Below are 15,429 nucleotides of genomic sequence, written 5' to 3'. Positions count from 1 at the left end.
CCCTGTAGCCAACTGCTCTGTGATTAGACAAGAGCAGTCTGTCAGTCGAGTTGGTTAGAACAGGTAGTCAGTAAAGCACCAAATGTGTCTGCCCTGACGTTTGATTTTCAGGAAAGTGACTCAGTAGTTAAATCCCTGGCAGTTACAGCTAGGTGAAGCCCGTTAGAATTTGTGCTGTTTTACCCCAAAACACCTTATGAATGATAATTGCCGAAACTTACAAGGTAATAATAAAGCTATATCATAAGAATAGAAACTTTATAAAGTTTAGTTTTTAAAAATCTAAGCAGAACTCTTTTTACTTCTTGATGAGTAAAAACATCTATAAAAAAATTAGAGAAATCGCCCGGCCGGGTGTGGCTCAGTGGTTGAGCATCGACCTAGGATCCAGGAGAGCGGGGTTCGATTCCTGGTCAGGGCACATGCCCGGGTTGTGGACTAGGCAGCCGATCAATGACTCTCATCATTGATGTTTCTGTCTCTCTCCTCCTCCTTTCCTGTCTCTGAAATCAATAAAGATATGTTTAAAAAAGAGAGAGAGAGAAATTAACCTTCCCCTTTTTGCTGCTAAAGAGGGAGTAAATACCAGTCGAAATTAATATTAACATAACATGTACCAGGATGTAATTTGTGTCAATAAAATAAAATTCTACTAGGTCTGTAGAAATAACATAGAATGTTTGGCCCCGTTTTTTATAGTTTTTGGGAACAAATAGCAGTCATGTCCTAACTAATTATAGGGCCTTTATTCTACAAACAACCTGCTCGGTCCACAGTTTTGACCCTCTTGGCTAATATTTACTGAACTTTGGAAGAGACCAAGTCCAAGAGGCAGTTTATGAAATAATTTGGGGTGTCCTGTTTTCACACTTTTAAAATATCAGACGGATGGCACTTTCCACTCAGTAGGAATTCCCGTCCTCACTCATTCTATCAAAAGCAGAGGCTCTGTTCAGAATCACTTCTATAAACAGCAGTGACATAACCTCCTCTGGTGCCTTCTAGATAACAGAGCTTTAATGAGGTGTTTGGTCTTTTGAGATCAATCTCTCGTGTGGAATAGCATTTATCTATCATTTCTTGTATTTTGGCTGCCAAACAAATAGACAAATATCTTGGGCGTAAGTCAGAGAAACATTTCTTAGAATTTGCAGTAATAATTTTGCCTCTAAAGGTATAATCTAAGTAAGGATCTTAATCAGTGGATGTTGGCCTTTTTTGACTCTTGAAAATCTAATGAAAGTTAGGATTCAGTAAGAGGCATTGAATGTGCTTTATTTTGCAAATAAGTTTCAAGGTTTTGTTCATGGAGCAGGTTAATAATCCCAGCCCTAAATGTATTTGACAGCTCCAAACCAGTATTCATGTTGTTATTATTTAGAAGGACTGAGTAAGAAATTACAAACTAGCATAATTGGCATTCTAATGACTAGCCAGTTACACATAACTGAAACAAAAACTCTTTTCAGACCTTCATGAGAGTTATCACATCTGGATTCTGAAAAGTTGATGGTCTAGTTCTACTGAAGTGATAGTTATGTTGGCACAAACACAGATAAACCCAAAGATGTATTTCTGTAAACTAGAAAATTTTACTGAGAAATAACTAAATTAAACTATAAGTCAGTTGACATGACATGTGTACACTAAATTTCTCTAAAAGAACAGCTAAACACACATGCAGAATGCTCGGCTCTGCATCCACTTATACCTCCCTTGGTCTTAGAAACTGACTGCAGTGTATTTTGGCCTTGTATTCTGTCTGGCCTGCTGGTTGATTCTGTAATGGTGCGGGAATGCTGCTGGTTTTGATGATGTAGTTGGTTTCCAGTGTTTTGAGTGCCCCATTTTATCTTAACTTCCTGTCTTTCCTCAATCTTTTTATCCAGACAAGTGTGAGTTCAAGGGCTCCCTCTCTGGCAGTAATGCAGGAATTACGAGCATTGAATTTGACAGTGCTGTAAGTATCTAATACCCAGGGAAATAGGTGAGTTCAGAGGTGTTTAGAAACAATTGAAAACATCTGGTTCTCACAGTTTAAAAATAACTTACCTGACTTGTCTGGTATTTATCTTGAGTAAAATCAATGTTAAAGAAGGATACAGTAGATTAAAAATTCTGTGCTGATCGTGACCTAGTTGAAGATGGTTGGGGAGGCAGGTCTGCAGTAACCAAGCTGGTCAGTGTCTCTGCAGACTTGGTAAAGGCCCCAGTTTGGGCTGAGGTGCTGTAGGTGGAGAGAGCATCCAGCTACATCTGTGCCAGATGAGCAGATCTCGGGGGGGGGGGGGGGGGTTGGTGCATAGCTGGGAGGTGGGGCAGGCGGGGAGAGTTGATTCCTGTGGGCTCTCTGGCTGGGGCAGTGTGTATGGAATCAGTACACACTAATTCTGTTTATTAGTACGCACAGAATTGCTGTTACTGAAGTTGGGTAGCGGGAGGGAAGTTCATTTTGAGCTGTGGGGTCTGTGACATCCAGGCAAGATGAGCAAGCTTAGGAGAAAGGTCTGAATGTAGCGGAAATGGATGAGTTGGCAGACACTGGTGGTAATGGTTGGTATTTGGATCAAGTGTAGTTTTAGATGTCTAGACCTTCTTGGACTTGATTATTGGGGAGTTTTATTATGTAAATTGAATTCCTCTATTTTGGCTGAAATTTTCCCTCCTTTATTCCAATAGGGATCTTACCTCTTAGCAGCTTCAAATGATTTTGCAAGCCGGATCTGGACAGTGGATGATTATCGGTTACGGGTAAGACCCAGTTAGGAAAACTACTATTGTCTCCCAACTTCACGTGGTTATCAAGGCACAACACATAGGGAGTTACAGGTCTGTTCATTTAGGAGAATTGTGTGTCTTTTCCTGAGAATCATACTGGACTCCCCTGCCCTTTGCTGTCCTCCTTGGGGAAATTTGTGTTTCCATTTTCACTTTGTCCAAGATTCAGTTTCAAAATGTTTGCAGTAGAAAACCCTCACATTTCCATGAAAGACTCGAGACACTCCTGTTCATAAGATGAGGTACTTTCATAAATGCCAGTCTTGGCTTAGCTTCAGTGACCTTAGTGCCAGCATATAAATTGTGTTTCTCACAGGCTCCAAGACTTAGTAATTACTCTACAGAGGAGAGCTGGAAGGTAAGATATAGACGTACACGTGGATGCGCTGTGAGAGAGACAACAGCTGCTAGGAGTCAGGTGGAGAGGAAGGGATAGTAATGGGATCAGATGTGAGTGAGGAAATCTGCATCTGAACCCAGACTTGCCAAGAAGTCTCGTGGATTCCAAGATAAAGACCAAAACTTGAGGGTTATAGCGCCTTTGTTCTAATGAAAAACAGGCAGCTTAATTCAGAGGCTGGTTTTTCTCCTTAAGCTTGAAGGAGTCTTCACATGAGCTCATTAAATAAGGCCTACTGAAAGGTAAGATGTAGGTGAACTTGACATTGGTGGGCATTTTACAAAAAAACTTTGACAGCAGCTCTGTGTGCACCCACACAGAAGCCAGCAGGATGTCAAGACGAACTTCTTAAAGGTGAATGCAGGGAGGTGGCAGCTGCGCCAGGCAGTGTTGATGGTCTGTTTTGGTGACGCAGGAATGCAGCCAGAAGAATTATTAGAAACAGTGAATGGATCACTTAGACTCTCCATTTTCAAGGAGCTGTGTGGAAAATGGCCAGTGTTAGAGGCTAGCAGATCACGAAAGGGGGGTAATTCTTGACTCTTAGTTGAAAGAAGATCCAGGGCTACGCATACAGAGTCTGAGATGTGAAGATGACAGAGATTATGTTCTCTGAAAGCTGAAGAGCCTGCCCATGCTCTTTTCTGAGTGAAGGTGCGGAGGTGGACTGGTGCTCACAGGCAGGGCCTGCCTCTCCTCGAGCAACAGTCCACGTCTGTTCAGATGCTTGGACGCGTTTTCAGCTGAAGTGCGATAGTTCTGCCTCTGAACATGGCAAAGATGCCCAGCCTGTTCTCATGCAGCGTTATAACCCGTCTGTGGCCTGCTGTACTCTTTAACCACCTGTCGCTGTTGGACATTTAAGCCAGAGTTGCGTGCACCTACAGTTGTTAATTTACCTAAAGGAAAGGGGCTTGTCTTGAGTGGCCTGTGCGTTAGACCCAGCAGTGAGGGTGTTGTGTAGTTACTGCTGTCGTCCTGGGAGGCAGCTGAGGTGGCTGGGTGAGGAAACTCATCCTCTTTGCCTAAGGTCGTGTAATAAACAGGTGAGGATTGGAATTGAGGCCTGTGCTCTTGCCTTTGTTGGATTGGCCTGGATTATTCTAGACTGAGAAAAAACAAAGTGTTTAATTGGTGAAGAGGGACCTACAGCCTTCCTTACATTTGAGGCCCTTGGAGGGAGGAGACCGACAAGCGGTTGAGTCCCATCAGTTGTGCAGGATATATTCTTAATTGGTAGAGTTCTGTACAGGTAGGTGTCACCTTTGGGTCTGACATAACAAGAGGGGACCTGGAGGCAAGGTAGTTCAAGTGCGCTGGTTTGCAGAGGTGGACAGAGTTTCACTGAAGAGGGTTCTGTCAGGGTGCTGGAGCACCAAGCCCAAGCTGGGGTGCTGAGAGCTGGGCTGGTGTCTGAGTCACTGTCTCCCTTGCTGGATGAGCTGGCTCTTTGGCCTCTGGTCTGCTCACAGCTGTGTCCTGTCCCTAGGTAAACATAGAAAGAGATCAGGAAGCCTTTTTCACATGCCACACTCTTACCAGGGCCCAGTGGGCTCCCTGTTGTAGGTGCTGTGGCTCCCACTTAGACCCTAGTTACTGAGAATGTTGGAAGACATGAATGGACATCCATGTTCTGAAACTCAGTTCCAAGCCCTGGTCAGTAGCTCCTCAACTTTTATGATAAGCAAATGGATGCAGGGAGCAGCTGGGCGAGTGCTTGCTTTAAAACTCTTTAGTAAAGGGACACTAGAAACAGCCTGGCGCTGGAAGGGGCCATGACAGGACTCCTTTTAATACCGGGTATGTTAGACTCCCTTAAAATCTAAAGTCAGTGCCAGCTGGCCCAGCTGCTCTCTGAGATGTGACTTAAACTGGGGTGAAGAACCCACCCTGCTCACTCCTCTGACAGTGACGTGGAAAAGTAGCCATGGGCAGGACTGGCTTTCAAATGGTAGTTCTTATTTCAGGAACTTCCTTGTCAAGTCCTTTATTTTTCTGGGCTCAGTTGTCTTTGGTTGATGTGAATGGTAGCTGCCTGCACGGTGGGCGGCCTTCGGGGTCTGACCACTGGAGCCTGCACAGAGTACTGGAGAAGAGCACCCAGGCTGCTGGGACAGCTGAACCCACTGCAGACGGTCTCATGGGTCCTTGTTAAAAAGACAAATACAAAACCTAAAAGTAGTCTTAAGATTAAATATTAAATGTCAAAAACACTGAATGGATAAAAGAATTTTTAACAAATCTGATCTACTTCAAAAGGGACTTTTTAAGTGATAAAGTGAGTGCTTCTAGGAGTTTCACTTCCATACCATCAAAAACATGGAGATGGAGCTAGTTGGCCTCAGGCAGGTCCCGCTGGGCTTCCACCAAGAGCAGGTGTAGCACAAGTCCAGACTTTAAAAAGCAAGCTAGCAATACATAGGAAGGACCAAGAAATAAAAGCACCCCTTTTCTTTATTCCATTAGTCCAGTAGTTCATTCCAGGAAAGAAGAGAAAGCTGTGAGCTCCTAGTGTTCATCGCAGCATCATTTGTTATCATGAAACTTTTAAAGCAACTTAAGTGTCTGCTGGCGAAGGAAATTTCAGCTGAACTGTCATCTCACCACGTGCAGGTTGTTCGGCTACTAAAGTATTTATGAAGACTTTTAAGGAGACTCAACGCTGTCCACATGTGCCTTGTTTCATCCTGCTAAACCAATGTGTGGAAGAGATTCGTCTTTCTTAGATTAAGTTAGTGACCCAGGCTGTGCAGAGCCAAATCGGTGTGGCTCGGGCTTGTGCACTTTCAGCTATCAATGAAAAACTGCTTATACTATAATGTTAGACCAGCAATAACATAAATAAATCGAAATATTAAAGTGTGCAAAAGTGAGTGCATGCATCACATAGTCCATTCATGAGTGATGTCGTTTTCCTCCGTATGTTTGTGAAACGTTTTTCTTGCGTAGTAAGAAAGAAAACAGGCAGTTTGCATACACAGAACTAAGAACTTAAATGCATCGCATGAGAGGTACCCACCCAGATTTCCTGTCCCCGGTGATTTGTACAGGTCGGGTGAGTTGTCCTGAGTGGAGTTGCGTTCCTATACTGTACTAAATGTAAGCTTTGGTGCTGTGGCTTTCTTGCTTTTACTAGCAGGATCAGTGGCAGCTTCCACACTGCTACAGCCCAGCTGCCACATGGCTTGCACACTTGTAAGACCAGTCCCTGTTTCAGAGAGGTTTCAGGATGAGGAGTGAGTGAGAGGCTGCGCAGATGTCTCCTCAGAAAGGGAGAAGTAGGAGTGGCTGCAGTTTCTGTTCCTATACTGAGTGCAATCACTCTACACAGCATAGAGGAAAGATAGGATTCTGAAACTTCAACACTAAAAACACAAAACTCTGAGGTCTTATCTTTGGGAGTGGGGTTGAAACCCATAATTACCAATGAAATAAATATATTAGGGTCTTTTTTAAGGCTTTTTTTTTTTTTTTTTTAATTAGAAAGGAAACATCAGTGAATACCTTCTGAGCCTTTGAGGTTTTGCAAACATAAAAGAGGTCAATGATGAGCAGTAAAAGGGCTGACTTCCCAGGTCCCCTCCCAGTATCTTTGCCATCCCCAGCCGCCCCACTCTCGTTAGGCTCCAGTAGTGCTCTGATGGGCAAAGGGGCAGCTGACACTCGGTGATGTCCCAGGTCTGTGTTCCTTGGCGAGCCCAGGGAGGACTCATGGTTGGCATCCTACAGCCAGTATCCAAGGGATGTGATTGCTGGGAGTGTGGTATCTGTGGGTCTGATCTGACTTCTAAGCTGAGACCTCTGATTGAAAAACCCTCAGGGCTTTCATTGTTTTTTTTAAAGAGGCCTGACGTTTCCTTTTGTGAGTTGTGCCTGCTGCGAACCTGTCTATTCTGACTTTAAGGAGGGAACTTTTAGAAGCACTGGCTAAAACCTAGACTTTTAACATTTTGTGATTTGATATAATCCAGACTTACAAAAAAGATGCAAGAACAGTACAGGAAGGTATCTGTAATGAGCCTGTTTCAAAAAGTTCTCAGCCTGCCCTCCCTGTGTTTGAGGGTGGGGCACGTGAACTTTGTATAGTGATGTTTTTTGGTTTTAATGTTATTTGTGGTGGAGACTATCCTCTTCATGCCTCGCCTCTGAGCAGCACCTATAGATAGGTAGGCTTCCTGGGCATTTCCCCAGCTACTCGTGCTTCTGGCTTCCTGGCATGTACCGCCCCAGGTTTACCCCACTGCTTTCTCTCTCCCAGCACACACTCACGGGACACAGCGGCAAGGTGCTCTCGGCCAAGTTCCTGCTGGACAATGCGCGTATTGTTTCCGGAAGTCATGACCGGACCCTCAAACTCTGGGACCTGCGCAGCAAAGTCTGTGAGGAAATTCAGTCTCTCTGTCTATATGTGGGATTAGACATTAACTGCGGGGGTGTTTGCCTGCACTTAGTATGAAAATGTTTGAATGCAAGTTTGGTTTCATATGAGAGTGGCGCTGAGGTGGTGGCAGTTTTTCATGTCTGAGGCTTCATGTGAATGCGGAGTTCTGACGGCTCAGGGTCAGAGGGTGGTGAGGTTGTGTGCACAGCCATGGAGGGGCCTCTGCTCCATGACTTATGTTCGGCTTTCTTTCAGGTATAAAGACAGTGTTTGCGGGATCCAGCTGCAATGATATTGTCTGCACAGAGCAGTGTGTAATGAGTGGACATTTTGACAAGAAAATTCGTTTCTGGGACATCCGGTATAATACCCAGGAGCTCGCTCAGTGGGGAGGCACGTGGAGGGTCTGTACGTTCTAGAACTGTGATGATTTGTATGTGGGTCGTGTTTCTAAATCCCTGGAAATGTGGAGATAAGCTCTAGTCCACATTCATTTTAACAGTTTGCTATTCTTTACTGTGAAGTGGACAGCTGTGGTCAACAACCACAGATATGCCCTATGCACTTACAGGCACCTGACTCGCTGCTGGATAAGCAGAGATGAACCCCTGGGGGCGGAGGGGAGTAAATGAAAGAGGTGGGACAGACACAGGTGTGCCCTAAGTGCTGAGTAGACAGAGCCAGCCCTTTGTCCAGGAATGTTGGAGAATGCTACAAGACTCATCTTGAGAGGAGGGCAAGCTTCGTGTTGCAGAAAAGCCCCCGAGAGACATTCTAGACCAGAGTAGCAGGTTAACCTGGTCGCTAAAATGGGCATGGGCAGGTGGGACTGACATGGTTGGCTTTATATGCCGTTTTGGAAAAGACTTGATCTTAGAAGCCATTGAGTGTTCAGCAAAGGATTGCTTCTGGAGTCTAGTGGATTACATGGGTGGCAATTTTAGAGGGAAATAATAGAGTTGATGAGGATCTGAACTCCATGTAGTGGAGGGAGGTGTCGGGTGGGGGACAGGAATCCACTTGAGCAAGAATTCGGGCAGGACTTGGTGACAAGTTGGATGTGGAGGGTGAGGAAGAGAAAATTAAAGCAAGACAGAATAAATGACAGATTTAGGAAGAGGGTGCAAAGAGTGTGTTGAGATTAGGGCATTAGTTTGTCGTGTTTAATAGACATTTGGAAAAACAAGCAGCATTTTTGAGAGAGGTTGGAAGTCCTCAGGGGAGACTTTGAAGATGTAAGAACAGATTACTCAGACACACAAAAGCAGTAAGAGGACAGCATTTAGGGAGCCTCCTGAGGAGGAGGAACCAGAAAGGGCAGGAAAGCCAGGGAGTCCTGTGGATGGGACAAGGCTGAGGGAGTAACAGAGTCAGGCAGCAGGAGGAGTGCCGTCAGATGAGGCTGGTTGGTTAGGATGTAGTTGGTGATCGATTGAGTGGAGGGCAGCTGGGGCAGAAGCCCAGTTGCCAAGCAGTTGTGGACAGAGTGGGGAGTGAGCTGTGGTTATAGATGAGACTTTGAAAGGTCTGGAGTGAAGCTCATGGCTCCTAAACACCACTTCAACTTTTATTGCTGACCTTCGGTTAGCTTTTTTAAACCTGAACCATGGATTTTGAGAGTGAAACTGGATGTTTGAAGTTTCCTGGTCCATCCCCTAGACAGATGAAGACTCTGTGTCCCAAAGAAGTGGAGTGGCTTGCCTCTGGCCAACACTAAGGTCAACTCTCTTCCTTACTTATGGTTTGTGATAGGAAATCATTTCCTTGATCACTTACAACAAAATGCCTGCAGAAGGGCCCACACCTCCCAGTTTCACGTCTGGCATCCAGGGAATTGGGGGGCGTCCTTGGGCTGAACTTAGTGTGATGGGAATCCTGTGAGAAAGTACACATTTCTCCATATTTGGATGGGAGCCCTGATTGGCGCATGCTGATCAGAAGTTCTGATGAGCAATTATCATATCATTTCAGAAATGGGCAGGGAAAAGAATCCTTACCGATTTAGAGTTCTAGAACTCAAATGATCACCATAGAGTCTGTTGACGGAAAGATGATAAAAGCAGCAGTGCGGGTATTTTTATAAGGCTGGGAGCACATTTGCTGCCCTAGAAGGGCTTTGCATTCTGGTTGACTTGCCTTTCTCCCTTCTCATCTCCATGGCTTGACATCCCAGTTCAGATGGGAAAGCCTGACATTTCTGTGGCACATTTTCTCAGACTCTCCATTTCTTTGGTAGGTCAGAGACTATCGTCCGGGAGATGGAGCTGTTGGGGAAGATCACGGCCCTGGACTTAAACCCCGAAAGGACTGAACTCCTAAGCTGCTCCCGTGACGACCTGCTAAAAATTATTGATCTCCGAATAAACGCTGTCAGACAGACATTTAGGTAACTGAAGCCACGCGGGTTTGGGTTTCCTGAAGATTACATGAGGACCAGAGGCCCCGACCCTGTTCTCAGGCTGAGCGCTGTGAGCTCTCGGGTGACCGTGCCCTCTTGTTTGTTTCAGTGCGCCTGGGTTCAAGTGCGGCTCTGACTGGACGAGAGTTGTGTTCAGGTTGGTGGTGATGCTTCTCCTGCCCTGTCTCATCCCCCAGCTTGGTTTATTGCAAAGGTTAGACATAGGTGTTTTCCAGTCAGGAAAGTGAGCCAGATTTATCTAGTGTCTCATCCCAAGTGTCCCGGAGCAAACCTGTAAGTTCAGTGCTAGAGGTCACTACCACTGTCCTTCCCTCCTTGTGTTCCTTTGTAATTGTACTGAAATACCATGGTTGGCTAGTTGGTTCGTTCTGGGTACAGCAGGTTCCCCTCTCTATGCATTTACAGAAGAGCCTTTAGGTAAGGGTGGGAGGGAAAGTCCCTCGGTACAGAGCCAGTGGGCTCTTTGGAGGAGGGCAGTTTCCCTGTCCTGGTTCTCCCTGCCTCCATGGGCGGGCATCTCCCAGATACACTGCACAGCCAGCAGTTCTAGCACTGCATAGTTCTAGCACCGTGGAGAAGTTTCGGCTCAGTTCATGCTCCCCCCCTCTCTTTCCTGCCTTCACTGAGCCATGTGACCAGGCAGCCCGTCAGCCAGAAGAAACCCTCTGCCATTCGGGGGTGACTTGATCTTTCTGTGAGCTGAGTTTGGGTCTGAGAGAGAGTTAGGGACTTGTGGCCCCAAGAAGTAATGTGGTGGCACCATTCTTCATTGGATAGGCGGGGCCATGGTAACAGGGTGAAGCAGCTTTGGTCATAACAGTCATGGATGGCATGTTCTGATCTCTGAGTGTACAGGACCGTCCTGTGTTTGACTCGTAAATGAAGAGTAAACATCACTTGTTGGGAGGAGGTCCATTTGAACACTGAGCCAGGCGTGGGAGGTTGACACCACTTCTTGTCTTCTGTGTTCTGCAGCCCGGATGGCAGCTATGTGGCAGCAGGCTCAGCCGAGGGCTCTCTCTATGTCTGGAGTGTGCTCTCCGGGAAAGTGGAGAAGATTCTTTCAAAGCATCATAGGTAAGATGACCCCCATGAGCCCCTCTGAGGTTGTGAGTGGGCCCTGTGACTTATCCCAGGGATCCTGCTCCAGGCATGGACTTGAGTCGGCCCTGTGAGGGCAGTGTGGGGAGCTCTGTGGGGAGCTGGGCTGTGGGGGAGAAGCTGGCCAGTCACAGCACAGCAGGCAGCGTGCTCCGCTGGTTTATTTATATTATGGAGTAGTGGCTGTTGGAGAAAAGGCTATAGAAACACTCTTAACTTCCCCTAGGCTCCTTTTTTTCTTTGCTTTGCTCCATCCACCCAAGCCCAGCTGTTGGGTAACACAGATCCAGTTTCCTCCACAACCACCTCTCTGCCTCAAGCAGTGGCGCGCTTCTCCCCGTCAGTTGTCCTGTCCCTCTCTATCCATACAGAGCTGTTCCCTTAGGGCGAACTTGATCAAGCCCACCTCCTGTCATTCCCAAACTGCATCCTAACACAGTGTAAGGCTCCTCCCTTCTCTGCTCTTTACTAAACGCCTGCCTGTGAGCAGGAGCAGCCTGGTGAGTGACACAGGCTGTGGAAAAGCCTGAGCCCCAAACGTGAGGGAGCCTGGTGCTGAGTTCGCTAACATCTCACAGATGTTCCCACCTCTCCCTTTGAAGCTCGTCCATCAATGCGGTGGCATGGTCCCCCTCCGGCTCCCACGTGGTCAGTGTGGACAAGGGAAGCAAAGCTGTGCTGTGGTCGGAATACTGACGGCGCCTTCTTAGGTGGGAGCAGGTCCGAAGCTAAGAAGCACTCAGGCTGCAGCTCTGCCTGGCAGGTGGTGCATGGGTGAGCTCTGACCTCCAGAGAAGAGCGCGGGCCAGGTGGCTTTCTTTGGACAGGACTTCTGAGGGTCAGGGCTGTGGTCTCTAGTGCCCTGGAGTAATGACACTGAAAAGGACCTGCCGCTGCAGCCACTCAGCAGATGTGGGTCTCGGCCTCCACTCTGTGGGAAACACTACTAGCTCTGACCTTCCATACCTCAGGGGGCAGGTGGCTCAGCTCCTCACTGCACAGCAGTGCCAACAGCACCCCACATGGGGGTGTCTCCTTCTGCTTTCTCCCTCCTCCAGAGTCAGTTCTGGCCCTATGCTTGTCCTGTCGCCTGGTGTCATTTTCCCAGTGAACTTGCTTTAATCATTGTCTTAACAGAAACCCAAACAGAATTACCCCTGTCCTCAGGTAGCCCCCGGGGACTGCTCCGGTCTCCTGGGAGACAAGCGACTGTGGTCTCCTTGCTAGTTCGTATCATTATTCCGAAGCTCTTACTCTGCTCTCCTCTGATTACGGTTGGAATTTTCTTAGGTCCCTAAACTGTTCTTGAAAAGCAACCATTCTTCAAAGCTCCTGATTCTACATATTTCTTGGTCAAAACGTAAATCTCAACTTGGTCAAAAGATATTTTTTTGAAAGGAAGTGCAGAATCCTTTTTCCAGAGAAGGGTCTGTGCTGTGGGAGTGGGTGTCTCCCTGGACCTCTCCGCCCCTTCCCAGAAAGTGGGTGCACGCCGCAGTCCTGGAGTACAGTTGCGGGACAAGGGACGAGGGCAGCTCAGGGTGTCTCTGGGTCGCCACCCCTGTGCCAAGCCCACGCGCAGGGCCCACATGCAGCGCCTCTTGGTGCTGGAGGCGGGAAGCCCATTCCAGGAGGCGGGAATGACTGTCACCTTCCATTTCAGGAGCTGTGAGCAAGGCCAGGGAAAACTGGCCTGGGGCATTTTTTTATAGCATTTATCTTTCTCCTTTTACCTGTGTGTAAAATTTTGGTTCCTCAAGTGACTGAAGCACCAATATTTTTATCACTTTCTAATTTGCACTTTATTTGTTTCCTCCCATGCTTGCTCTCTGGACAGCTGTGGGTGCAAGCCGGAGCCTGGCAGGGGTGAGGGCTCCCTTTCCTCCTGAGGGGTGGGGCTCCCCCGCTGCGCCCTGTCTCCCCTTTTCTGTTAGCCCTTCAGAGAGCTCGAGTTGAGGGGAGTTGAAACTCACAGGCTGGGGCACATCTTTTATTTATTTAACTGTGTTGCCCAGCAGAACTTGATTGTAAATAAACAAGGAATCTTACCTACTTTTCAAACTCGTGTCTCTTGGTGAGCCTTTTATTTTGATCCCTAAGGGGGGAAGGCCTCTGTTTTCCTGATACTTGTTCGTGTAAGTAATGGTGATACTTTTCCTGGTGCCTTCCTTGTTCATTTAAGCCCAGGTTATCACTGCCCATAAATGCCAGCATTCCATTTTCCCTCCACTTGGAAATCCTAAATCAGAGTTTGAGGAGTTGTATTCTGAGAGCCCTGTGCTCAACTGTTACTCCTACAGTGGGCCCCGTGGGCAGCAGGGACTGTCCACAGGATTAAGCATGAACTCGGCTGGTCTCCCGGCCTCCAGGCTTCCTCTTTGTTGAGGGGGCACAGTGACTTGTTCATGGCAGCTCAGATACCTGGCAAGCAGCCTTGTGCAGTAACAATTAGGATCTCTCCAGAACCCCCCGAAAGGTCCATTACCATGCTGTGTTTACCGAGGGACTGGCCACACGTCTGCTCAGCCCAGCACCTTGAGTCAAGGCTCCATCAGAATGTGAAGTCCCAGAGGCAGCGGGCACTCTCCAGAAAGCTGGAGGAGCCCTTCGCAAGACGATTTTGAGAGAGTCATTCTTAAAGGAGATCCAAAGTCAGTGTTGGAGTGGCCTTCGATTGGCCCATTTCTGTGAACCTGGAGGGGAGCATCTCTGCCCCCTCTGCTTTTAACAAAGATATTTCAGTTTGAGGTCCATCCACACTGAAGCTTCACCTAACAGCCAAGGTTAAGCTGATGGCGTGGACTCGCCGCAGTGGAGTGTGGCTTCCATCCAGCTCGGTCCTCACCCTCCTGCCTGTGAGGTCATCCTGTGCTGCTGGTTCCGTCGGGGTGGGAGACGGGCAAAGGAGTTTTTCTAATTTCCTAGGTGCCCTGGTGGTGATAGCTAGTGTGCTCCCTTGTCAGCCTCCTCATCTTTGGTGCAGACATTAACGTGTCAGAAGGTGAGAATTTAGAAACACCTTTTTAATGAACTACTGCCTAGGTTATTTCCCAAAATAGTGTAATAAATCAAGTTCGATGCTTTATTTATTTTTTTAAAACTATGTCTTTGTTGATTATAGAGGGATGAAGGGAGGAGAGAGAGAAACATCAATGAAGAGAGAGTCATTGATCGGCTGCCTCCTGCACGCCCCCGACTGGGAATGGAGCCTGCAACCCGGGCATGTGCCCTGACTGGGAATCGTACCGTGGTCTCCGGGATCATTGATTGATGCTCAACCGCTGAGCCACGCTGGCCAGGCAAGCTTGATGTTTTATTAAAGCAGACTGCACACAGTAGCCTTTATCTTATGAGTCTTCTGAAGCCCCTCTGATCTCCACATCATGGTGCACAGGGAGTTTGTGTGGACACAGGGAAACGAGGGGCCAGCCTGAGCCCTACAATGTGTGGGTAGGAAAGTTCCAGGTTCCGGAGTGTGCCAAGGTGTGCAGAGTTGCCTGTCTTTACAGCTGTGGTCTTGGGGGACTGGGCATTTTTAAGTGTGGATTTGAAGCTCGTCACCTGTGGTGCATCGGGAGAGGAGAGTGGCCATGATAAGCACCTCATGCAAGGCTGCTGGGCTACAGAAACCAGGCATTTCTGTTTTTATAAGATGCCTTGAATATGAGGAGGCTGTGGCTCTCAAATTCTGGAAGATCTGAATTGTGTCCATTTTACTACTAGGGGACAGTTTCACAGTTAAGTGAGAAGCCATCCTAGATCCTGAGTCCTCTAGGTGGTGGGGGTGGGCATCCTCAGACCTGCCTGGCCCTCTAGGCCCACAGTGAGACGTGGTGCTGAAGTGCCTCTTATCGGGATGGTTGGGGCTGGGGGGGAGTAGGCCCTCATAATGCCTCCACTCCACTGCATCTTTCTCATGTCCCAGTCACACAAGGAAGCCCACATATTCAAGCTAATAAGCTTCAGAAATCTTGAGTACAGTGAAATAGGTATTTGCATAGATTCTGTGAAAAAACAGGCTCTGTGGTGCATGCCAGTAAAAGCTCAGGCTACTCCAGAAAGTGGTTCTTAACCTGCCTCGCCTTAGCAACATTGATTCTCATCTCCGGGAGCTCTGGCTTTCTCATTTCTTGTGGGCACTGAAACCCTCTCGCCACCCTGGGTTCCTACCCCAGGACAGATTCCAAATGTCTGTCTCAAGGCATCAGAATGGCACGTGGTGCTCCGGGTCTCCCGGCAACAGGAGCGTGTTGTACCAACAGCCCCAGCCTGGAGTCCTGGGATCTGAGGCTCACTGATGAATGCACTGTGATCTTGAGAGAGGAGCTGGGCCTCACTGCGATTTCCTTT

At 47.6% G+C, this 15,429-nt stretch overlaps 1 protein-coding gene across 3 annotated transcripts in view; it reads left to right on the top strand.

Annotated features, from left to right (window-relative positions):
- The window catches only part of ATG16L1 (autophagy related 16 like 1), a 32,084-nt gene extending 18,940 nt beyond the window's left edge, over positions 1-13,144 (top strand). For all 3 annotated transcript variants that reach the window (XM_081142946.1, XM_081142948.1, XM_081142947.1), the window contains 8 exons: positions 1,890-1,960; positions 2,680-2,751; positions 7,437-7,557; positions 7,815-7,920; positions 9,796-9,945; positions 10,067-10,114; positions 10,954-11,055; positions 11,682-13,144. In XM_081142946.1, the coding sequence (XP_080999072.1) occupies positions 1,890-1,960; positions 2,680-2,751; positions 7,437-7,557; positions 7,815-7,920; positions 9,796-9,945; positions 10,067-10,114; positions 10,954-11,055; positions 11,682-11,775 (764 nt within the window). In that variant the 3' untranslated portion in view covers positions 11,776-13,144. The remainder of the gene's footprint in view (positions 1-1,889; positions 1,961-2,679; positions 2,752-7,436; positions 7,558-7,814; positions 7,921-9,795; positions 9,946-10,066; positions 10,115-10,953; positions 11,056-11,681) is intronic.
- Positions 13,145-15,429: the final 2,285 nt, after the last annotated feature.

Source organism: Miniopterus schreibersii (assembly GCF_964146895.1).
Source record: "Miniopterus schreibersii genome assembly, chromosome: 7".
Lineage (NCBI taxonomy): Eukaryota > Metazoa > Chordata > Mammalia > Chiroptera > Miniopteridae > Miniopterus > Miniopterus schreibersii.
Note: the sequence above shows the minus strand (reverse complement) of the source record. Positions and strands in the feature narration are given on the sequence as shown.